Source organism: Columba livia, chromosome 15 (assembly GCF_036013475.1).
Source record: "Columba livia isolate bColLiv1 breed racing homer chromosome 15, bColLiv1.pat.W.v2, whole genome shotgun sequence".
In the NCBI taxonomy this organism is placed as follows: Eukaryota; Metazoa; Chordata; class Aves; order Columbiformes; family Columbidae; genus Columba; species Columba livia.
Window position 1 is genome coordinate 7647806 of NC_088616.1, and position 24022 is coordinate 7671827.

General features: G+C 53.0%; 2 protein-coding genes across 8 annotated transcripts in view; one reads left to right on the forward strand and one right to left on the reverse strand.

Annotated features, from left to right (window-relative positions):
• The first annotated feature begins 1617 nt into the window (after positions 1-1617).
• NLRC3 (NLR family CARD domain containing 3) lies at positions 1618-17462 on the forward strand. 2 transcript variants are annotated; one of them, XM_021291865.2, is made up of 19 exons: positions 1618-2000; positions 6627-6771; positions 7261-7409; positions 8559-10302; positions 10557-10643; positions 11365-11448; positions 11582-11665; positions 12241-12324; positions 12434-12517; positions 13051-13134; positions 13417-13500; positions 13901-13984; positions 14089-14172; positions 14303-14386; positions 14685-14768; positions 14880-14963; positions 15197-15280; positions 15485-15568; positions 16063-17462. In XM_021291865.2, exons 2-19 carry the CDS (start codon positions 6746-6748, stop codon positions 16151-16153), a joined length of 3189 nt encoding a protein of 1062 aa, XP_021147540.2. In that variant the 5' UTR covers positions 1618-2000; positions 6627-6745; the 3' UTR covers positions 16154-17462. The 2 variants fall into 2 exon arrangements, with proteins under 2 accessions (XP_021147540.2, XP_064886954.1); XM_065030882.1 differs by lacking the exon at positions 1618-2000 and having other exon boundaries at positions 6631-6771; positions 7261-7503; positions 8547-10302.
• A 472-nt stretch (positions 17463-17934) lies between these two features.
• CLUAP1 (clusterin associated protein 1) overlaps positions 17935-24022 on the reverse strand; it is a 55746-nt gene continuing 49658 nt past the window's right edge. For 4 of the 6 annotated variants that reach the window (XM_005505628.4, XM_065030886.1, XM_065030885.1 and 1 more), the window contains exons 11-12: positions 21077-21132; positions 17935-18234 (exon numbers count right to left, since the gene is read on the reverse strand). In XM_005505628.4, the coding sequence (XP_005505685.2) occupies positions 18088-18234; positions 21077-21132 (203 nt within the window). In that variant the 3' untranslated portion in view covers positions 17935-18087. Of the gene's footprint in view, positions 18235-18776; positions 18831-21076; positions 21133-24022 lie in introns of all 6 variants that reach the window. The other 2 variants (XM_021291869.2, XM_065030883.1) reach the window with 1 other exon arrangement.

Here is a 24022-nt window from a genome sequence, read left to right on the forward strand (position 1 = left end):
CCCAGAAAATACACGAGGGATGTGTTATATACAGTTGCCAATAAATAATTCAGATGCATTAATTAACATAAATGAATAATTGTGAAAGCAGAAGGTACAACCCAACGGGGGCTTCTGCACAGTCATTTTTTCTGTGAGGGATGTTTAGCTACAGCTTATTGGGAAGGTGACAGCTGATGGGACTTCCCAGATGCCATCTCCTCTTGAAACCAGCCTCCCGACTGGGTTGGAAATCACCAACAGACCTAACACTTTAGAGAGGAAAGGTTTTATCCTTTTACTAGGGGCAGCCCTAGGACCAGCAGAGAGCAATCCCTGCGAGACCAGCAGCCCAGAGCGGTGGCTGAAGGTCCAAACTCCTGCTTGCCCCCATCTCTCCTCCCCAAACATGGTTCTCCACATGCAGATGATCTGGCTGTGAGCACACCCCATCCCCAACCAGCTCTTCACCATGAGAGCTACAGCAGCCACCATCATCTCCACCATCATCTCCACCATCAGTCGTTGAACACCTGGCAGCCAGACATAGCAGAGGGAAAGATGTGTAATTATCGATTCAGATAGAGCTTCATTAGAGCTACCAGCTTGAGGACCCCACTAGGGCAAGTGCTCTAACAGAATGTGCTATTTTCATCTGTTTTCGTCACTGAGCTCTGCTCACTCTGACCTCTCCCAAACCACCCCAGCAGCAGGAGCTTTAGACTCAAAAAATGAGCCATTTGGCATAGATCAGTATGGCAGCAAACTCCACGTTGGCATGGAATTATCCTGTTATTTTCATGAGCTACACTTCCCCCCCTTCCCTGAGCACTGCCGCTCTGCCCTGGGACTCGTGGAAAGCCAAACTGTTTGTCTTGGGTCTCAGTGTTGCTGTTCCAGCCTGCCCACCTGCCTTCTGGGGACTTCTCTGCCCAGCATCTCAGAATGGATTTGCCTAAATGCCAGTAAAACCTGTTAGAGAATTTACAAATTAAGGATTTTATAGAACCAAAATGCAAAATAATGATCAACCTCCCTTGTCTGAGCAGAGCTGGGGAAGGGAGAACCTGATGGTCCCACTGCTACCGGTGGCTCTGGCTCCTCGGGTGCAGATGCAACGTTCCCTGGTGCCACGCGATCCACTTCTTTAGAGAGACACTCATAATTGGAGAAAACATTCGGAACTGACAGAAAAATGGCTTTGGAGGAAGGAGAGTTTATTCTTGCTTCCTAATTCTGCTCCTTCAAGATACAACCTGAATTTACTTGTGGAAATGTTTCCATGCATGGCCCAGCAAAGGGCAGAGATGCTGTAGCACCAGCCTCTTCCATGGGTTCTCCCCAGTGTTTCTGGCTAGTGAGGGGGCTACATAGCAAAACCCCTCAGCTCTTCCAGTCTGGGGTAAGCTCGTGCTTTTGCTTCAAGGGTAATTAGGTGTAATTAGGACCTGGGTCAGCCTGGCTTTGTGGTTCTCCCAGGAGAAAGCAGCCATGGCTGGGGAGCTAGCTGTGGATCATGCATCCTGCTGGGACAGACCCCATGTCACTGCTGTCGGGGTGTCATATGGACTACAGGCGGTTACCGTGTGCTGCTGTTTTTCAGTAGATAACTTGCACCAATTTGCATAGGCGGCAGCCCTATGCTGACAGGAAGGAAGATCAAGCGAACCCGCAGTGCAGGAAGGGGTGAGGAGCAAACTGAAAGACAGAAAAAGCCACTAGGCTGGAAACGGTGGTGTTGGGTGTCTGGGGAATCCAGACCCCCCTTCCCCAGGTGCTGCCCGAATCATCAGCCATTGGATCCCATCACCTCTGCAGGTCCCCCAGGGGCAGGGGCCGTCAGCTGGATGGGCTTCAATTTTCTACCTTGAACCTGAGCATCCAGGCGAGGAGGAAGCAAAGCTCCAGGGATAAAGGGCTGAGCCGGGGCACGGACGGGCTGCAGCCTCCTGCTACAATGGAGATGCCCTCTCTTCTCTCCTGCTACCATGCAGACCTGGTGAGGGCGGCACGAGGCCAAGGTAAGGTTTTGGGGGGTCTGCTTTTACTTTGGAGGGGCACGGGGAGAACGGGGGCTGTTGCTCAGGCCTCTCGCACGGGGGTGAGCTGCTGCAGACCTCTTGCTGTAACAGCCACGTGAAAAGGAGTTGCTGGGTCAAGGGCCAGGAGCTGCTGGGCAGAGGTCCCTGGGACGGGCAAGATGTGACCGAGTGCCAGCAGCACCCGGCAGAGCAGGCTGGCGTGGATGGCACCGGTGCTGGCAGGAGCAGGCGTGGTGGTGCAGGGCCCTGAGCCCTGGGTACTGGAGATGTGTGTGGGACCTCATGGGAAACCGAGCACTTGTCACAAATTCCATCCCCTTCCCTGCTACTGCCTGCCCCGACATGAAGGTGGCCACAGCCAGGCTGTCCTGCCTGCGCAGAGCTTCTCCACCTTGTGCAGCAGCAGCTTTTGCCTCCACGTTAATGTCATTTGCCGAATTCATTCCACTTCAAAACCATAAAAAAATTCCCCAATATGTACCGCAAATAGAAAAGGATGGGATTTGTGTCATACTTGCCCATGGCACAGTGTGAAATGGCACCAAAGAGTGAGGCAAAGTCCTGGGTTGGTCAGCAGTCCAAGATGGATGGACCTTGAAACCCAGAGCTGGACCCCTGCATCCTCCTTCAAGAAATGCCTCAGGATGCTTTCCCGGAGGGAACATCAGAGTCTTCAAGGCTGCAGTTGGTACCTTCTTCAGCCCTTTTCACTGCAGGGGATCCCCCAGCACTGTGTAGGACCCAGAGGAGCAGGGGAGGGAGCATATCAAGGGACATGTGGCCATGTGCCCAGACACTGGCTTGTGCAGGGAGCCTGAGGTACACTGGACTGCACCGACGCATTACACTTAATCCTTAATTAAGCACTCTAAGGTCATTAGGAGTACTATGTATTCTACAGGTATGGGACCAGCTGGAGCACCACCTGGGTGCTGTCACCCACTGAGATGCCACCAGTGCCTGGGGTGTGGGTGCTGCGTGGAAGGGTTACCTGAGGCCAGACATTCGGGGCAGGCTGGGCAGAGCTCGGCACAGAGGATGTCCATGTTGCATGAAAGCTTATTTCTGGAGAACTCGCAGTGATCTTTCGTAGTCCAGAGCTGCGGCTGCAGAGCGGTGCTCTGCAACCTCAGGAAACTGGGGCGGACACCAAGCATCAAACCCCGACAGGGTGCTGGGGTGGGTAATGTTCAGCATCCTGGAGCTCTGCATCCCCTCTGAGGGCAGTGGATGGGGCTGGCGTTGGTGACGGGCATGCTGGCAGCAGTGCATTCCCAGTTTTCATGCTGATGTCCTGAGATCCCTTTGGTGAAAAGGGGAGAAGTTGCAGGGACAGGATCTGCTTTTCAGTCAGCTGGGTGCATATTCGTCGTAAAGTGTCGTGGGGCCATGATCAGCTCAGTAAATGCATTGTTCTTCATTGCACAGCTTGTAAGGTGTAGCAGTACCATGCAAGAGACCATCTCTCTGAAATCAGCTTCATTTTTAGCTGTTTGGAATTTCCCATAGATTGATTTTTCCTGGTGAGATTGGCTGTTGGGACTGCTGGGGGTCCTTCATGGCTCCTTGCCTCCACTACTTGCTATTTAACTCCTGCTGAGCCTGGGCCCCCTTATTCTGGTTGAGGTCTTGGGAAAAAATGTCTGGTAGGAGTTAGGCTTGGCCTAGGGAGTCACTCTGTAATTACAATAAATTTTGTTAGCATTAAATCCAGACTAAAAAAACCAAACCAAACCACTGCATCCAAAAATCATATGTGAGCTTAGATAACTGAGGTACCTGCAAATCTGCAAGTTTCATAATCGTTATCATGCAGAAGATACTTCATCACTTTGCTTAATTAACATAAATTAACAACGTGAAATCTTTTCAGTTCTGCCAAAAGGTGGCAGCCTGTGTCCTGGCTTCAGGGTCTGCTCAGCACATCAGTTGGTGGGGGATGTCTGGAGGGGTTGGCTTGGCAAACGTTTGTGTGCAGCTCACTGACCTCTGAAACGGGGTCGGTTCAGGGTGGGTAATTGAAAGCTCCAAGGGTGTGTTGGTAAAGGAGCCTGAGATCTGCTGGAGGAAGCCCAGCGCCAGGTTGTGGTGGGAAGGTCTGGCGGGGCTGGTTTCACTCCGTTCCCGTGTCTGGGGGAGGGAGGGCAGTGGTGATGGGTGCTGTGCTGCGGGGCTTCAAGCTGCACTGAGACACAGCACCCCAAACTGGACACCTTTGAGGAACCGGCTGCGTTGCAAACCCTGCGGTGATGGGACGGGGAGAAGAAAATGGCCGGGCTGTGGGTTCCTGTGGTTTTGGGGCAAGGAGCTGTGCTGGAGCCAGCATTTTGCTGCTCCTTCAGGTGCCTGGTTAACTATGCGATAAGTAGTTCCTATAAGAAGCTTTAAACGTACCTAAACATTGCAGGTCAACCCATTTTCTGATGTTTTCCATACATGTGTCCCTGCAGCCATGTAGGAGCTCTTGCCCAGCGCTTGGGTTCCCATCCAGACCCTTCAGCCCTGTCCCAGCACACCGCAGCAGGTCAGGTCCCCGAGGCTCTGCTCGAGGAGAGCCCTGCTCAAGGTGCCAACCAGCATCCACCAGCGTGGCTGCTGAATCCGCCTACAAGCCCCCATGAGGCAGCGACCACAGATTTCCGCCTGCTGAGCTGTGCAGCCCAACACTGTCCTGGTGCTGCTGGCGGTGGCTGCAATGCCTCCTGGTGTGGGATGGTCCTGAGTCTCAGCAGATTCCCAAAGCACAGGGCGATGGATCTGTCTGGATGGCATCAGCTGCGATATGAAAACCAAAGCCTCCTCCTAGCAGGAGGAAGATCTGAGAGGCCAGGTTGTGCAGAGAGGTGGTAAATATCTGTTATCTCCAGCCATCTTCGTGCTGTGGCCATCCTGGGACTGTCCATCTCAGATCCCCTAGCAAGCTTCCTTTGGTCCCTGTTGGATTTCTAGCAGCGAAAGTGCGTATATGTAATTAGAGCCAGAGATGAGCAGAAACACCTGTGTCAAGGTCCGTGTTTTCCAAGGTTGATATCAGGCAATTTGGATCTGGAGCAGGATGCATGGTGATGAAAATCGCAGTGGCTATTTGCAGAGGGTGTTTGTGCTCACGGTCAAGGACCTTCTAGCACAGTGTCTGTGGCTCCCAGGGCATGACCCTCTGCTAACAGGTGTGGTGGGACTTGTCCCAGGAGCCTTGGGGTGGGCTTGGTCGCATCCTGGGAACACTTTGGATCTCTGTAGGGGTTATAGAGATTGGCTTTGAGTGGCCTCTACCCTTTAGACAGCTCATGTAAGAGCAGATAATGCTCTTCACCCTTCTAGGTTGCAGCCTCCAGCGTCACCGGGTGGTCCTAGAGCTGCACCTGAAACTTTTCTCCTGGAAAAATTACAGCTGCTGCATTGTTCCTTCTGCTGCTTTGTGTCTTCTGCTTTATTCTCCCAGTCAGATGCCTTTGAACCAGCTGACCCACGGCTGCTGGTTTCCAGCAGCGGGAGCACATTTTGAAGTAGAATTGGAGGACACCACCAAATAATCTCTGGTGTTAGATCAGGTTTGTCACAGCAAAGGGCTTTTTCTCAGCAGCCGTGTTGCAGAGGAAGAGCTGTGGGAAACAACGCTGCAAGCAGCACAACCCCTGTGCATTTTGGCTGTGTTCATGGTTGCACAGCAAAGATGAGAAATATAGGGACTGCTGTGTGCAAAGGCTTAATTGAACTTTCCAGGCCAGTTAGCAACAAGAAGACATCAAAGGGTGAAAATTTCACTGTGAATTGCTCACTGAGCTCCTTTAATTTATTGTATCTTAATTCACCAAGCCACTGCCAGGGGGGTGAAGAGCAAGGCAAGCTGCTGCCGCAGCCCTGCTGCTCCCTGTATGGAGAAAAGTGCTTTGCTGTGGGGTCACCGTCACTGCTGGGGGGAGCATGGAGGGACCGTGGCATTTCCCTCTCCACCTCAGCTCACAAAACAATTGGACTCAGTGAGCGGTCACACTTCTTAAAAATATAACACCAAACCCTCCGCATGGTTTGGCAGCAGCTGGGGGGAGAGAGCAGGTAGGTGCTCCTTCCCCAGGCAATGATTCACCATTGTCGCGGAAAGTGGAGCTCTGCAACAGGATGTGGTGTTGGCCATGCTCAGCAAGCCCTGACAGAGCCTCTGCATGGTGGTGGTGGGGTTCGAAACTGAAACAGCTCTTCACTGCTCTGCCTGCTGCCACACAACTTCCTCCACAACACAGAGAAGGAAAATGCACAAGCACAGTCCTGCTGTCCCTCCAGTGACAGTGGTGGCACTCAGGTGCTCAGCGCATGGCCCATTGGTGGCACAGGGGCATTGTCAGGGCAATTAATGCAATCACTCTACCTGAGAAAGGCTCCAGCATCGGTGGTGGTGAAGGCACTGCGTTTGTAGCACGTGAGGTCTGGGCAAAGGTGCTGCAGCGTGGTGGTCCTGGCTCTTCCACTGCCAGGTCCACAGCGCCAGGGACTCTGGTCTCAGCCAAAAGCTGAGGAATGGACCCTTGGCTCAACCACAGCACCATGTTAGCTCAAGGTGGGCTTCCTCCCATGTTGCTCCTGATGTTTTTCCTCTTCTTCTACCAGGAACGTGGATAAAGGCTGGGGAAACTCAGCTGGTGCTGTGAGCATCTGTGGGGACACAGGGTGGTCCATGGGACAGCTGTGCTGCTGCCAACACAGTGCTCCTCACCCAGGGATCACCCATGTCACGGGAGGCCTCTGATGGAAGGTGAGTGGTGGTTGGGCAGCTGAAGATCCATCATGTTGGTGGAGTTTCAGATTCAAAACTGGACCAACATTGGCTAACAAGGCGTGAGGGTTGACGGCAGCTCCTAGTCCAGGGGCCTGGGGACCGCTGTGCTGGCACACGGGGAAGGGCTGTCTCCAAAGAGAAATTATTTTACTTAGACTTTTGTCTCTGCATGGGCTTGGTTTCCAGGAGGAAATGTCATTTTCATGATTGTGTTCTTTAGTTTCTTTGACTCCAATTTCAATAGCTTCTGCCTTGACCAAGCAGCTCGTAACAAAACAGCCTGCCACAGCTTTGGGGTGGCATAATCTCAAGGAGGACTTGAGCAGGTCACTCTGAAGGGATTTAGTGACCCCTGCTACCTTCAAAATCAGACGGGGTGCTCCACTGCTGCCTTTCCCCATCATGCCTGAACAGTGTGCCCAGTGCTTGTTCCAGACCCAACTCTCCTGCTCTCCTCTCCCACAGAGGCTTGGATCAACCGCTACCGCAAGCAGCTAGTGAGGTCCATCTCGCCACGGTTCCTGGAGAAGATCATCTGCTACCTGTGGAGGCTGGACTTCCTCACAGCGGAGGAGGCCAGCCGGGCGCAGGAGGCGAGCTCCCTGCCCGAGCAGGTGAGGGTGGTGGTAGATGTCCTGGCTGGCAAGGGCAGCTGTGCCTCCCAGTCCCTGCAGACATTCATCAAGACCACCAATTCCCAGCTCTACCTTCACATCACTGTCTATGGTAGGCAGTCTACTGGACCCAAGGAGGGGTGTCTGCACACATGTCCTGGCTGTGGATGCTTGCTGGAGCACCCCAAGGTGTGCACAGAGCTGGACAGTGTTGGCAGCTCCCATGGAAGGAAGTGATGGTGCCATTTCAGGGTCTCCACTGGGGAAGGACACAGCCAGGGAGTGACAAGGGCTCTCTGACAGGTTTGAAGGACCTTCCTCCAATCCCCTCACTGCCCTTAGCAGAACTCTCTGGGCATCCTGAGGAGTCTTTAATGTCTTCAATGTCCAGATCACACCAGTCACTCCCAGCAGCTGGGCTGGGAACAGGGGGACAGCAGGAGGACAGATGGGCATCCCTGACCCCATCTGTCAGTAGCTTCCCCAAGTTCAGGCTCTCCATGCAACCCTCTTGCCAGGAGAGGTTTCCCTCTTTTCCTTCCTGCTTGGAAGGCTCCAACCTTGGCTCATGTCTGCTCTGAATCTCACACAGCACCATCCCCTGCTTGTTCAGCCTTTGCTGGAGGGTTTAATATGCTGTACCAGGGTCATGGTACTTGAGCCAGGTGAGTTGGACAGGTCTAGAGATGGTCACCAGGTTCAGCCAAGAGTCCAACTCATCACATGAATCTATAGCAATGAGGCAAGGTTGAGGTCAAGCCAGGAGGTCAGTCTGGAGGTCAGGATCAGGCCCAGTGAGGGCAACCAGGTTCAGAGTCCAGTGATTACTATGCAAGTGCAGAGCAATGAGGTCTGAGATCAAGGTCCAGATGAACAGGGTCCATAGCAGTCAGAGGCATGATGGTGCTGTAGATAAGTGTTCCTACAACAAAGCTTAGGCAGGGGCTGAAGGCCCAGGGCTGAGCTTAAATGGGCTCTTGAACTGAAGGGTGAGGCTGATCAGGGCCATTTAAGCCTTCGTGCCCTTTGGGCCCTGGCACACACTTTCCTGCCCTCTGTTCATGGGCAGGAAAGTGAGGCAGCATCTCTCATTTGTATTTATAGTTACCATCTTCCTCCTCACCTCTGCTTTTATTTCTCTCTGTGCAGAACGTGTGGTGCAGAAGCACCTGGAGAGCCTCCAGAGCTACTATGGGAATGGCTTGGACACAGGTCCCCTCCAGCGACTCACAAACCTGCTGCTGGTGGAAGGCTTGACTGATATCCAGCAGAAGGAGCATGACATCCTGCAGATTGAAGCTACCAAAGGCTTACGAAGTGTATCTAAGAGCATCTCTCTGGAGAAGCTCTTCCTGCCTCTCTCCAAGCTCAGCATCCCACCTCGGATCTCTGTCACCATCGGAGTGGCCGGGATTGGCAAAAGCACACTTGTGAAGCTGTTTGTCTACACCTGGGCAAAAGGGGAGATCAACAGGGACATCATCTTTGTGCTGCCGCTCACCTTCCGGGAGCTCAACACCTATGAAAAGCTCTCTGCTGAGAGGCTTATCTGCCTGGCATTCCCTCACATCGCTGAGCCAAACTGCATCTCGGCAGGAGCTGCCAGGACCCTCCTGATCCTTGACGGCTTGGATGAGTTCAAAACGCCTTTGGATTTTTCCAACACGGTAGTATGCACCGACCCCAAAAAAGAGATCCAAGTGGACAACCTGATCACCAACATTATACGTGGCAACCTGCTGCAGGAGGCTTCTGTCTGGGTCACATCACGGCCAACAGCAGCCAGCCAAATCCCTGGTGGGCTTGTTGACCGGATGACAGAAATACGAGGTTTTCGAGCAGCAGAGATGAAGGATTTCTTGGACCAGATGTTCCTTGACAACAGAGACCTGTCCAGCCAAGTCCTGCATCACATCAGGGCTAACAGGTCATCACACATCCTGTGCACTGTTCCTGGCTTTTGCTGGATTTATGGCTCTTCAATCGGTTATTACCTAAAAAATAGCACCAATCAATCCCAAGAAACAACCGTTGTCCCCAGGACCCTATCAGAAATCTACTCCTATTATTTTAAAATGGCTCTGAGCAGCGACTGGCCAGAAAAGCCAAGAGAAACGCTCAGGATTGAGCAGGCTGTGAACAACAGCAAGAAGATAGTGGGCAGCCTGGGCAGACTGGCCTTCTATGGGCTGCTCAAAAAGAAATACGTGTTTTACGAGCAGGACATGAAGGCGTACGGCATTGACCTTGTCTTGCTGCAGAGCAGCTTGTGCAGTCGCCTCCTGCTCAAAGAAGAGACGCCGTCCTTCACAGCCTACTGCTTCTCCCACTTAACCATACAGGAGTTTCTAGCGGCTATTTATTATTACACGGCTGCCAAGCGGGCAATATTTGACCTCTTCACTGAGAGCGGGATGTCCTGGCCCAAGTTGGGGTTCCTCAACCACTTCAAGAGCGCTGTTCAGAGGTCACTGCAGGCAGAGGACAGGCAACTGGACGTCTTTGTGCGTTTTCTCTCTGGGCTCCTCTCCCCGCAGGTGAACAAGCTGCTCTCTGGGTGGCTGTTGGTGAAGGACGAGCACAACAGCTTCAGGAACCAAGCGATCAGCTTCCTCCAGGGCTGCCTGAACACCAACTATGTCATCTCCTTGCGGACAGTGAACACCATGCACTGCCTGTATGAAATTCAGCACATGGAGATCGCTAAGGCTGTGGAAGAAGCAATGAAGAATGAGAGCCTTGCTGGGATGCTCACCCCTGTGAACTGCTCTGCCCTGGCTTATCTCCTGCAGGTCTCTGATGTCTGTGTGGAGGAGACGAACCTCTCCAGCTGCCTCACCTACAATGTCTGTAAGAGCCTGCTCCCCCAGCTCCTCTTCTGCCAGAACCTCAGGTGAGCCCTGGTTGGATTGCACTGGGAGAAGCAAGCAGGGACGCCGGGCTGTGACTCAAAATCCCAGGTGTCAATTGGAGACATGGATCCACCATCCTTGTCCATCAGCAGAGAGCTGCCCTGGGGATGGCACTGGGTCAGCTCTGTGTCTGTGCTGGAGTTTTTCCACCTGTGATGGGCAGATGTCCTGGGAGGGTGATTCTTTCTCCACTTTGTTATCCAAATGCTTGCTTTTGCCCTTGTATCTACTCCAGGCTGGACAATAATCAGTTCAAGGACAACGTGATGGAGCTGCTGGGCAGCATGCTGAGCGTGAAGGACTGCCAGATCCAGAAGCTCAGGTAGGACCTGGCCCAGGGCAGACGGGCTGTTCCTGGGGGTGCGGAGTGGAGCTGGGGGCACCTCAAATCCAGGGTGAGGGTCCTCTGGGAACGTCTGTCCCACTGGCTCCCCAGGGTGCTTAGTGACGAGGACAGTCCCACACGATCTCCTGCACCCAGGCACGGTGACCTTACCCCCTGTGTCCCCACAGTGGCTGGGCAGGCTGTCTTGTCCAGCCTTCCTGGGACTGTTGCCTCCTCACTATTCCTGAAACTTTGTGTAGAAATCCATGGATTATCCTGACAGAGTGCTTCCCAAGGTCATGGCTGTTTGTTGGACACTCAAGGCTCCACATGGAGCATCTGACATATAGAGGGGACAGGTCCCTGCCCCACGCACAGGCAGATGCCTCAGCCCAGACAGATGGGTCCCCACTTTCCCCACCTCCCTGCCCTTTGTGGCTGCGCATGGAATCCCCCATGCGGCCATCTAAGCTCCCGTTTCACAACACAAATGAATTTTAAATCTAGAAACTCCCCTTGCACACTGTCCTTGCAGTCCCCTGCCTGGTGTCCAGCCCAGGAGAGCAGATCTTGGAGCATCCGCCACTTTGTGTGGTTGTACCTCAAACCAAACACTCCCCTTGGCTTTCCTCTGTTCACCCATCCCGAATACAGCCTACGTGAAAAACTCTTTCTCCCCCTGAAAAACACACGATTTTTCTTTTTTTTTTCTGGGCAGCTTGGCAGAAAATCAGATCAGCAATAAAGGAGCCAAAGCGCTGGCCAGGTCATTGATGGTGAACAGGAGCCTGACGGTGCTGGAGTAAGTGTCCCCCTTTCACCAGCTCCTGCCACGCACATGTTGCCCCCCGGGAACCATTCCCGTGCAGCAGCGGGGCCAGATCAAGGTTATGCTTTGCTAACCTTGGCTTTTCTGCCCATCTCACTCACCCCAGCCTGCGGAGCAACTCCATCGGCCCCACTGGAGCAAAAGCACTGGCTGACGCACTGAAAAAGAATCAAGTCCTGCTCTCCCTGAAGTAAGTCCCGACTTCTGCAGCACCTCTGGAAGCAGATCCCCAGGACAAGCCCCCTCCAGCCCTCTCCTGTCCCATTGAGGTTTTCCCCACCTCAAGGGCCACCAGGTGGGGACACCCTGGGCACAACCTGGTTTGGTTGTGCTGGGCAGGATGTGTGAGTGCAACTGGCAGACACCTGGTGACCAGGGCAGCTCTGGGCCAGAGATGCTGGGACCCTCCTGTCTCTCAGCTTCTGTGGGTTGATGTTGAGATTGAGGTTGAGGTTGATGTTGAAGTTGAGGTTGAGGTCCAGGTCCAGGTCCAGGTCCAGGTCCAGGTCCAGGTCCAGGTCCAGGTCCATGTCCATGTCCATCCCCCAGGCAGGAGCTCACAGGGTGCTGGTGCACAGGAGCAGGCATCTCCGATGGGAGAAGAGGGAGGGAGGCCACCCAGACAAGGATGCTCAGGGTCTGGACGCCCTTCTCACACCAGAGATGGGGACAATCAAATGCCAGGGCAGGTGACCACCACCCTGCATGGCGCCTTGTCGTATTGTGGTGGCTGCCATGCACAGCTCTATTCCTCTCTCCTTGCAGCCTGCAGCACAACGTCATCAAGGAGGATGGTGCCACCTTCCTGGCTGAGGCCCTGTTGACCAACCACAGGCTGACGACCCTGCAGTAAGTGACCAGGACCTGCTGCCCCCCCTCCCAGCCACCCAGCAGTTCGAGGTGCCACCGACAGGGATGTGGCACCTGGTATTCACAGGTGCCTTCCTCACCTTTGCAGCCTGCAGAAGAACGCCATCGGAGCCCACGGTGCCAGGAAAATCGCTGAGGCGCTGAAGCAGAACTGCAGCCTGAAGGAGCTGACGTAAGAGCAGCATGAGGCGGAGGGACAGTGACACCAGCACCTGGGATCTATGGGCAGGAGTGATGGGCAGGGGCTGGGCCATGAGCAGGCGGGACGGGCTCTGCCAGCTTTGCTCTGGGGGTTGGTGTGGGTGGAGGGGGCGAGAACCTCAGCACTGCTCTCGGAGCAACCCCGTGGAGATGCTCTCCACACCTCCAGGGATGCAGGGAGCCACATAAAGAATGGAGATGCCAAGCCTTCCCTCCAGCAGAGGCAAGCAGCAGGTCTCCAGGCCTTGTGGATACGTTAAAAGCTACTTCAGCTCGAAACCAACATAGAAGAGCAGAGGTGTTTGTAGGTTGGAATGAGACTGCAGCAAGCTCATGCTCATTGCCGGAGCAGAAAGAGCCTGAGGGAGATCATAGAATCACAGACTGGTTTGGGTTGGAAGGGACCTTCAAAGCTCATCTAGTCCAACCCCCTGCAATGAGCAGGAGTGTCTTCAGCTAGGTCAGCAGATCTCAGTAATGCCAGTTCTTCTTCTTGTGTCTTAGACTCTCCAGCAACTCAGTAGGAGACAACGGCTCGGTGGCCTTGGCCGAAGCTCTGAAGGTGAACCACAGTCTGCAAAGCCTCGAGTGAGTCCCTCCTCTGCACCTGCCAGGGACATCGCTGCCCCAAAGTGCCGGCAAACCCTGTCACCTCCACTCGATGGGGCCGGTGCTGCTGTGGTGAGCAGGAGATGCTGATCCTGGCTTGGCTGCTCCCAAATTTGGTCCTTTAGTGTTGGCTCCCTTCAGCTCCTGTGGCTGAGAGATGCCTGTTTCTCAGTGAAATGGGCAAATGGGCACTTTTCACCTCAAACATAACGCCCCAGTGCAAAGACTGGCCCATCCTCACATCTTCCCTGTTTGTCTCAGTCTCCAGAGCAACTCCATCAGCAGCACTGGGGTCACGGCACTGACACTGGGTCTCTGCGCCAACAAGGGACTCATCAGCCTCAAGTAAGTGACAGTCCCTCCAGCCATCTTGGCCAAAAGCTGCTGCCAGGACACAGGATGTAAGAACTTAATTGTGCCCTGTTGTTTCCACAAGTGCTCTGGGATGCTGAAAGCAGCTTTTGTCCCTCCTCTGGCTGTGAGCATCTTCTCTCCATTGTCCCCTTGGGACATAATCGCTTCAGCCGTGTCTGGCAATGCAAGGATGGCAGCAGGGATGGGAGGCTGGGACAAAGCACTGGTGGCATTGATGCTGACAGCTGTATGGTGCCCAGGGAACGGAGATGCAGATGCTGCTGGGGATGCAAGTCAGACAGACTGCCTGTTGCAATAAATGTTCTCAGCCTCAGACTGGGGGCCGTGGGGGTGCAGCTGATGCCCTCTCCAGCCCTGTGTCTTTCCCCAGCCTGCGGGAGAACTCCATCAGCAAGGAGGGGGGCCCTGCCATTGCCCGTGCCCTGCGCACCAACAGCACCCTCAGGAAGCTGGAGTAAGTCCCATGGGCCCCAGGAGGGCACCCACACTGCTGCGGTGTCGCTGGAGTTGTCCCAAACTCTGTGTGCGTGACTTGTGTGCTCTGTCCCCTACCTCTAGCTTAGCGGCGAACCTGCTGTATGACGAAGGCGGCAAGGCCATCGCTTTAGCGATGAAAGAGAACCAGGCGCTCACGTCCCTCCAGTGAGTTTCCCCTTGGACCTGGATGGTTTTGAAGCCCCTTGCATGGATGTGGGGCAGGGACACCGATCCCGCAGGAATCAGGGCATCTTCACAGCACTGGACATCACCTCCTGTTCTTTCCTGTTTGCAGCTTGCAGTGGAACTTCATCCAGGCAAAGGCTGCCACAGCCCTGGCACAAGCACTACAATCCAACAGCAGCCTGGCCACCCTCGAGTAAGTGGGAACAAGGGTGGGCAGGTCCTGGGCAGCGTCTTCCTATTGGGATGTGTTCCAGGACTCTGCCCTCACACTGCTCCAGGAGAGGCAGCTTTGCCTGCTGCCTCCTCCATGCGCTCCTGTCCATCCTGTGTCCCCATCACATGTCCCTGGCTGGGGATGCTGGAGGCACATGGTGCTCTGGGGACGCCCAAGCCATTTGGGGAAGCCCAGCACACTGTGCTCTGTGCTCGCTGCCTGTCCCCCTGCCCTGGGTGCCCGGACCGTGGGCACACACAGCACTTGCATGTCTCAGCTTGCAGGAGAACGCCATCGGTGACGAGGGGATGGCTGCCCTCTCCACCGCGCTGAAGGTCAACACAACCCTGTCAGATCTCCAGTGAGTATCCAGGCTGCCGCATGGCCCTGGCATTGCAGCCTGCCTAATTAGCTTGTCTAATTAGTGCACCATGGCCACCTCATGACATGTGCTGAAGGATCCTTCTTGCAGCCTGCAGGTTGCTTCAGTTGGTGCAACTGGTGCCCAAGCCCTGGCAGAAGCCTTGATGGTCAACAAGAGCCTACAGATCCTGGAGTAAGTGCTTGGTGGGGCCACCAAGTCCCCATGGCTGTGACACTGCTCCCCAGGGGTATCTGAGACCCTGGTCCTTAGCTCAGCACCACTTCTATGTCGTGTCCTACCACACTTGGCTTGCCTATCTTTTGACTTGCTGGTGTGGGGCCACCTCTCCCACCTCCTCCTCTTGCTCACGGCCACCACTGGGCCATCCCAGGCTGTCCTTCTTCACCACCTGCCTTCCTCTGCAGCTTGCGGGGCAACTCCATTGGCGTGGTGGGGGCCAAGGCAATGGCCAATGCACTGAAGGTGAACCGCAGCCTCCGCCGGCTCAAGTAAGTACCCGCTCCCTGGGGTGGGAGCCAAGAAGAGCCTTTCCAGACCTTCCTGGAAGGAGCAGTGAGGGGATGGCCAGGTCAGCAGTTCTCAGTGGGGCAAAACCCATAGCTGGTGGCTTTCACCAGTGCCCATGCCATGTGTTCCCTCCTGGTGGCCACATCTCCTAGGCCAGTGCTTTCTGACCCTCCCACCTTCCGCAGCCTGCAGGAAAACTCCCTGGGCATGGACGGAGCCATCTGCATCGCCACCGCTCTGAAGGGCAACCATGGCCTCACCTATGTGAAGTAAGTGGCTGCTGAGCTGGATGGTAAGGTAGGGTGACCACAGGAGCCGTCAAGGGACCTTCCTTGCCACTGGCACTGCCCATTCCTGGCTGCCCTACAGGGACCTCCCCAGTGGGGCTGGGGATAAGGGCACCCTGTGCTCCTCCCAGTGTGAAGCCACCATCCCTGCACAGCTCCAGACCCCACAGCTCCTCTCTGGGGATGCCGCTGGGGCAAAGAACCACCCCAAAAGCCAAATACTCTCCAAAACATCATGGTGATGGGCTGGCTCAGCCTCTCCTGCTCCCCAGGGCCTTTCTTAAGCTTCTCACCTAGCTGCCTCAGGGCTCTCAAACCCAGAGTCCCCTGTGATCGGGGTCCCTGCAAGAGGTCCTGGATGGCATGGGGAGGGTGCAGATGATGCTGGTGCGAAGCTGGGAAGCATCTCTTATACCCACCAAAGATCCTGCTCTGCCTCACGTCCAAGCCTCAGCTCCTCTTCCCTTTGCTCCCAGCCTGCAGGGGAACCGCATCGGCCAGTCGGGAGCCAAGATGATCTCTGACGCCATCCGAACAAACTCGCCCGACTGTGTCGTGGACGTGTGAGGGTGCCTGGCTGCAGCGGGGAGACAGCCTGGTGGGTCCCTTCGGCTAAGGTGACTCTGCAGGGAGCTGCTCAGCCCTCCACACACCCATCCTGGGGGAAAGAGCTGGGGCAAGGAGAGCTCCTGAGCTCCCCAGGAGGACCTGGGGCCTCCAGATCAGCAGTGCAGGAGGTCGAGACTCACTACTATTGAAAGCTGAGGGATGTGTGACCACATCCCTGTTCATCCAGGCCCTGGGGGAGCTTCAAGGAATGGGAGAAATGCAAAAAGGAGGGAGGAGGGGCCAGAACTCGCATACCAGCCCTTCGTGTTTTTGTGGGTGACTTATCTGCCACACCAGCAGCAGTGACCCCTCCTGTGATCTCTGCGGGGTGACAGCACTGTGCTCAGACCCCGCCCTGGATGGGTGCATCCCAACCACCCCGCAGCTCTGCTCTCATCCCAGCCCGTGTCACTGTGGGCCAACGCTGCAGCACCCCAGGCAGGGCTCCGCTCCCCACACCTGCTTGTCTCTCTCTAGTTCTGGCAAGAATCCTGGGAGAAGCAGGTGAAACACGGGCAGGATTCACAGCAGCCCCTTCTCACCTGGCTGCGCACAGCTGGGCCCTGTGGGATCCCCTGGAAATCCCAGAGACAGACATGAGGTTTGCAGTTTCCTTGCTCAGACGTGAGCCCTGCTCTGGACCAGGGCACTGCAGAGCAGCGTGACCTGTGCTGTTTGCCGTGCCCTTGGCAATGGGTTGGTGCTGGCTGAGCCCAACGGAAGCATTTGGTAGGGCTGTTCTCTGTCAAAGTCTCTGGGAAGAGACAGACGTCCCACAGCACAGGAGTGGAAGCATCTAGAAAGCCCTTGGGAAATAAAGAGCCCTCAGGATAACAGGAGGAGGAGTGGGAGGGTGAATGTAACAGGAATAGCTCTGCACGCATCCTGGTGCCACAGCAGGACTGCCTTATCACCAAGTCCTGCCTCTCAAGTTTAGGTTGGAGTTCTTGCGTCTCCTGCTGTTGTCATCCGTGACAATCTGTGTGACCTTGGGCTCATCTGCTCTGATGAACACACACCAAAATGAACTCTTCTAATCAAGCACTGATTTCTGTTCCTGTGAAGACAAATTGTGACGCTAGAGCAGAGCTAAAAGGAAAGAGGCAGCACACTAGACAAAGTGCAGCTTTTGCGTTCCCCTGAATAGACTGATGCCATCAGTGAAAGTGTAACTTGCTGAACAAAAGCCTGACTTTTGGCCCACTTGAATGCCTGAACCTTGGTCCACCCCAGAAGTACCAGTATAATTAAAGGGCTCATTTCTTACGGGTTTAGTTACAGCGCTGTCTTGCATGACTGCTCTCAGAACACCAAAGTGTGAAAACAATTCCCACTGACACAGCTGAAATACTCAGAGATGCTGCACTGCGGGTGGTGTTTGAGGACCCCTTCACCAGTTTCCCACTCCCTTACGGCTACTGCTGCTGAGACTTCTGAAGGCAAGACCTTGATTAAGTAAAGGATATGTTTAGGATAAACAGATTTAAGCCAGAATTAAAATCTGTTTAAGTGTATTCCCAGAACAGTTTTTCATCCAGTTTTATTAAGCCCAAAAAATCTGTTTGGACATAATAAAATGCAGGGAAATCAAGCACACAATTCTCACCGGAGTGCAACTTTTGGCATGGCAATGCACGAGGGCCAGTTCTAATGCAATTATGGAAATAACCGCACTTCACATTACTGCGATTCTCATTACGGATAATCTGCTCATGCTTTGGGAGTCGCAAGACTGGCAATCCAGGTTTAATTTTCAAGTTTAATGAACATTATTTATCTACTTTTGAATTCATACTGACAAGCACTTTTCACATGGCAGGATATCAGCTCCTGGCCTGCATGCTCTCCAAAGCTTGTATTTCCAGATGCCTCTTGGTCCTGCTACTACAGGGTCAGAAGTCATTATCACTTTCCTCTAGCGGCTCTGGCTTTCTTGCTCGGTGACTGGATTTGCTTGGGGAGATCTCCATGCTGTCATCTTCCATATCATCCTCCTCTTCATCTTCATCCAGGTCAATCTCACTATCCCCCGACTCCTCCTGCAGGAAAGTGAACAGAATTCGTGACCAGGTCAGTTCTAGGATGGCAAAGCATCTTTGCCAGCTCAACAGTAAAGACCAGCACCCCTGGCTGATGTTCACTCTCTTCCTCCCCTGCACCCTGTACAATCGCACACCCAGGGGCGTTGGGGAAGACTGTTTATCTGGGCTGGTATGGATCTGGATTTGGACTTGCTCTGTGGAGCAGCAGGTTCTGCAAGAGGGTTTTGTCACAGCTCAGGCTGCTGTGCTGCTGGCCTTCCAAAATAAAGAAAAGCCAGAGCTCAGCTGCCTCTGGGAGGTAATGGCCCATGTGGCTTTCCCCAGCAGCTCCCTGCTTTGCCAGACAGTGGCTGCTCCATTCAATGCATTGCAAACCTCTTTCCTCACTTCACAGGCCTGACAAACACAAACTCCCTGACTTCTGCTGAATTTGTGGTATTAAAAACCTGGCAGGGTGTTTAACTTTAAAGTGATACCTATTGTGAGATCAAAGAATCAATGCATAGTGGAAGAGAATTAACTGCAGGAAAGAAACCCACCTGTGCCTTGGTGACGATGTTGCGCTTGCTTGGCTGTGCTGGGGCAGATCTCCCCTTGGAGAACCAGAGTGGAAAGAACAGGGGAGGCAGAGCAGGAAAAAAAAAAAGTACAATAGCATAAAAGAAAACAGAAAGTAACCAGAATGGGAGCAGGGGAGTAGGCAGCAAAGCCAGGTACAGCTCCTGTGCCAAGTGGCACACCAGCAAGTGACAGAGGCTGGGCACGTTGCTGCTGGCTCTCGGGCAGGCTGAAGCCTGCCCTCTTCTCCACTCCATAACCCCATTAATTCTTCGAGGGGTTCAAACCAGCCTCACTAGTTTCCTACCCTGATCTCAGACACATAGGTGCCTGCAAGGATCCTACACAAGCCTCTCAGCCCTGGCACCTCCTGAGATGCTGTATTTAGAGGGCAGATCTGCGAGACAACCAAAGTGGCTGCAGCTGAGGACAATCAGAGGCTGAAGGCCCTGGCTTTCCACACCTGGATGTGCTGGGGCTGTGCCAACAGGAGACATGGGAGAAAGCTGTGAACAGGAAAGTCCAAAGGAAGGAGAAATTGCAAAGAGTGACTAAAGCTGGCAAGAACATGGTCAAGGATGATCAGGCAGCACGATGACTAAGGTCACAGCATCTTCACCTACAGCACTGGCACTCCTGACCCTACCCAGAAATGTTCCTGAATGCCAATGGCATGAATCATTCCCCAGAAGGTAACAAACAGCCTTAACCACATCCAGTTGGGCTGAAGCAAAAAAGCTGACGATGGCCTGCAAGTTCCTTTCCAGAGAAAAGGTGAGGATGGGCAAAAAGAAGGGCAGCTCATCCCTCTCCAGCAAGAGACTTAACTCCCGTATCACTGTCGTGCCTCCAGGTCTCTGCAATGGACACTAACAGCAGTGGGTTCTTCTCTCTTCTGGCGCTGCCTGCAGGAGAAATAGTCTGCCCAGAGTCTCACGGCTCACCAAGCAGTGTCAGAGCCATGGCAAATGGCTTTTGTACGTGGTGGCAAACATCAGGAGTTTCCTACTATCCCTGTGTCCCATAGAAGTGGATTCCTCTATCTGCTCCCCTCCCTTTTTAAACCTCCTGGAGTCACGCTTGCTCCATTAACCTCTGCCTCTGATCCAAGCCAGCGCTTTGCTCTCCCCCAGGGTCTGGTGTCTGTAATGGGCTTTTGTGAAGGGATTTCTGAAAAGCAAATTCTTTGTTTCAGAGAGGCTTAAATTTCTATCCTACGAAGGCAGCAAAAGGCAGGGCAGTACTGAGAGACGGATAATCCCCTGGCAGCACGGGGCTTCTGTCTGGGCACAGAGAAGATGTCTGAACTCTAGTGTGGCCTCCTCATCTAGACAGGCAGCGCTGGGTGGGGTGGCTGCTGGACAGAGGGACAAAAAGGCCACATCTACACTAGGAAATTAATAGACGGCACAAGGTCAAACACAAATTCACAGTTGTAGTTTTCTAGCACAGTTTGGGCCTGCGCCAACTAGCACTCTCCAAAACAATATTCTAACACCACCGGGGAACAGGCCAGCCCCACTGCTCCTGGGTGGCAGCTTAGATGCCAGCACCTTTGTGGGATGGGGAGGGAAGCTTACTGTATGGATGCACACACACCATCACAGCAGCTGGCTTCAGCTTCCTCGTACACATGTAACCACTTAGGAGTACCCACAGGCACAGAAAGATTGCCCGCATATGCCCAAGGCTGAGCACCACAGTCAGTGTGCACCTGTTTAGCCACTATCCACTCACCAGGTCAATCATAACCTGGTGCGAAGCCCGCAGCCGTGGGGCAGCTTTATCTGCAAGGCAGGGATCCCAAGGGGCACAGCTCGCAGTTCTTCTCTCATCCCTGTCCTGTCATCTGGAGGACAGAAGGATGGATGCTGCTAGTACAGGCTATAGAGAGGGCTCCAAGGCATGTATCTCTAGGGCAATGAAGGGGATTTACATCCACATATCTAGCTCCTGCTACACTGCACTGATCCCCTCTTCCCAGCAATCTGCCCAACAGCTGAACAAAACAGCTTTCGTGCAGCCCATGTGCCACTGGTTATGCTCTGCAGGCTGAGGCTAAGACACAGGGCAGTGCACAGAGACTTCAAGAGCAAAAGAAAAGAAGGAAAATGCGTGTCTATGCAGATGAGAGATCAGTCAGCTGGAGGAAAGGAGGGGAAAAGCAGGTCTGGGGCATGAAGGCTCAGCAGGTAGAAAGGTGCTTCTCTATCTGAGGAGAGGGCTGTCATTCTAAAGCACTACCAGGCAAGTTCTACAGGCACAAGGGATGGTTACTTACATCTTCCTCTGTGTCTCCACCTTGCATTGTTCCCACGACCCGTGTGCCGGCTCTTCCTGCAAGAGCAAAGAGAATCACCATACAGCCTGGCTCATGATTAACACTGAGGGAGAATGAAAGATAAAGTTCAGAGTTTACGTTTTAGAAGACTAGTCAAATGGCAGTGAGAAGATAAGATCCCAACACACACTGGGTTACCCTCCTTAAGCCTCAGAGCTCAGCAGCAGGTAGAAGAGGGTTAGGCAGACAGTAATTCCAGTAAGGATGGTATTTCCAGAGCTACCTCATGCCAGTATGACAGCTCTGACAGAACAAGAGGCAACAGACACATTAAGAAACAGGACATTCCATCTGAACACAAGAAACCACTTGTTTTTTTTTTACTGTGAGGGTGGTCAAACATGGGAACAAGGCTGCCAAGAGCAGCTGTGGAGCCTCCAGCCACGGAGGTATTCAAAACCCAACTGGACGCGGCCCTTGACAACCTGCTCAAACCTCCCGATGATCTCAAGAGGTCCCTTCTGTGCATTGGCATATTCCTTCCTCTGTTTTGGTACACAGAGAACAAAAGCCCATCCTTTCTGTGGGACAAGGCTTCTGTCCTTCAGAGAGCTCACTATGCTCACATCCTTTCTGATATTCCAGCAGGGACTGATGTCTCACAGGAATCCTATGCAATGCCAAGGCAAACCTTACAAATTCCTTGTTGAGAGCTGGATGAGTAAGTGAGGAGGGAGGTGGCGATCTCAGGGTTGTGGGGAGTTCACTGAAAAGTGAGAACATGCTTGCACCCGCCTTTGTTACTTTTGGTTATGTAGAGGCCATAAGGAATGGAGAAGATGCCAGCATGGTCTCCTTTGCTAGGAAGAGTGTCTGTCAGGTGTTGGGATGGGTACAGCAGAGCTGCGACAGGGGAAGTTCCGTGTGTGGCCTGACCGGTGACTCAGCCCGGCTTCCTGCAGCCACCTGGAGTCACCGGCACCAACCGGACGCCTAGTGAACAGTCCCACTGTGACCACCGCATTTCACCATCTGTTTATCTCCTGTCATCGCTGGTTTTCTCTATGCCAAATAAGGATTTTTCCAATCTAGACAAAATCTATTTTATTTTTTTTTCAGCATGAAAACAAAGTTACTTTAAAATATATCCTGTTGAATCTCTTATGTACCTCCCAAAGCACAAAAGAAAATGGGTCAATTTCATCCCCTTTGCAGACTGATCTGGGTTAGTTGTAGCAAAAAGCTGACTAACTCACCCAGAAGTCATGAAAAAACCCTTGTTGTGTCAAGGCAGGTAATTTAAAGGATCTTACGTCTTTAAATAAAAAGTGGTGTCCTCTATCCATCTGGTTGCTGATAACACAGGCAGCTGGGATGGAATTATAAGAAGATTTCTGGACAGCTGATCTCTCTTCAACCTTTAGAGACATTTTCTCTAATATATGCTAGACTAAACCATGTAAATTCAGAGACTGTTACAAATGACATCATTAAACAACCACAAACCCACATTTTTGCCCAGCGTACAGATTGCTCCAAGAATTTAACTGCAATTTTGCTATGTAGAAGGCTCAGCATAAAGTATTAGATAGGGAATTATCACCTCAAAGAAGAAAGCAGCAGGGAGCTCCTAAAATTTTCTAGTAAGACAAAACTGAGAGAGATCCTGAATATAAAAGAGAATCAAGATATCACATAAGGACAGCTGATGAAATTGGACAGCTCAAAAATGCCGAGGGAAGAGCTTAGTGAATGCTAACAGAAGGTCTGCAGACTGCTGGATGCAAACAGAGAGGACATCTCATGGGCATTCATCTGCTCACATTTGGAGGAAGACAACAATCAGGTACTGCCCAGACTTTGATCCCTACATCGTTTAAGCCAGGAGCACCTCTCTGAACTAGCGACTGGGCTCAGCAGGATCAGGTCCCGTAGCACAGCCCTGGGACGCTCAGAGGAGACAGCCCAGGGCGCAGTGGGCCTGGAGCTCCAGCTTGTGCACTGCGCTGTACACTGAACAGGAGAGAAAGCAAATATTCCACATTGGTAGAAGAACTTCCATGACAAAAACAGGAGTGTTATTTTAACTTTCAGATGGTAAATCCCCAAGTTTCCACGTGTGGGAGCACAAGGAGGGACAGAGGGCTGTGGTGCATGTCCGAGTGTACTGGGGGAAGGCAGGACACAGGAGACACCTGCCCAGGACAGGGAGGGCTGGCAGGTAGAGGGGTGTTCATCACTTGAAATTTCCTGGGTTCAATTCAGCTGGGCTCAGCTTGCAGCCGCATTAGTGCTGCACCACTCTGGCCACAGAGCCTCACGCAGCTTCCAAGTGGGTGAGAGCCTGTTACGGTTACTTATCGAGAATGTGAATTCAGCTGGGACAGGCTGTACAAAGCGATAATTAGCTAAAATGTTAGTAATGAACAGACTGTAATTCACTGCACCTCTGGATTCAAATCTAATCTCCGTGCATCGCTGCAGTTTATAGCCACCGAGCTACCAAAGATCAGAAGTGAACGTGCATCCACAATTTTAAGCTTGTGAGCATTTGCCATTTTTCCTCTGCGTGTGAAGCTGCCATTGTACTAACCGTGCAGCTGCCCACAATGGATCCACAGGACTGGCGTGATTTACATCTTCTTACCCAGCAGTGGGTATGTGTTAACCCTGTGCCTGACAGCAAGAAGCGACACTTAACCTGAGAGGTTAGGACAACCTACCATGAGGGAAAGGTGGATTTGCAGCTGAAGCATTTTGCTCCCAGTTTGGAGATCTGCATTTGGTCTCCAGCTCTTAATGCAAATTCACAGTGTGAGCTCAGGTAGGACACCTCCCTTCCCTCTGCATTACCTCTGCACACAGAAAATTGGGATAAATATCTTGGCTGATCCTTATCTTTCTGATCTGCATGACCCTTGGGCACTGTGCTCTTAAGTGTGAGTG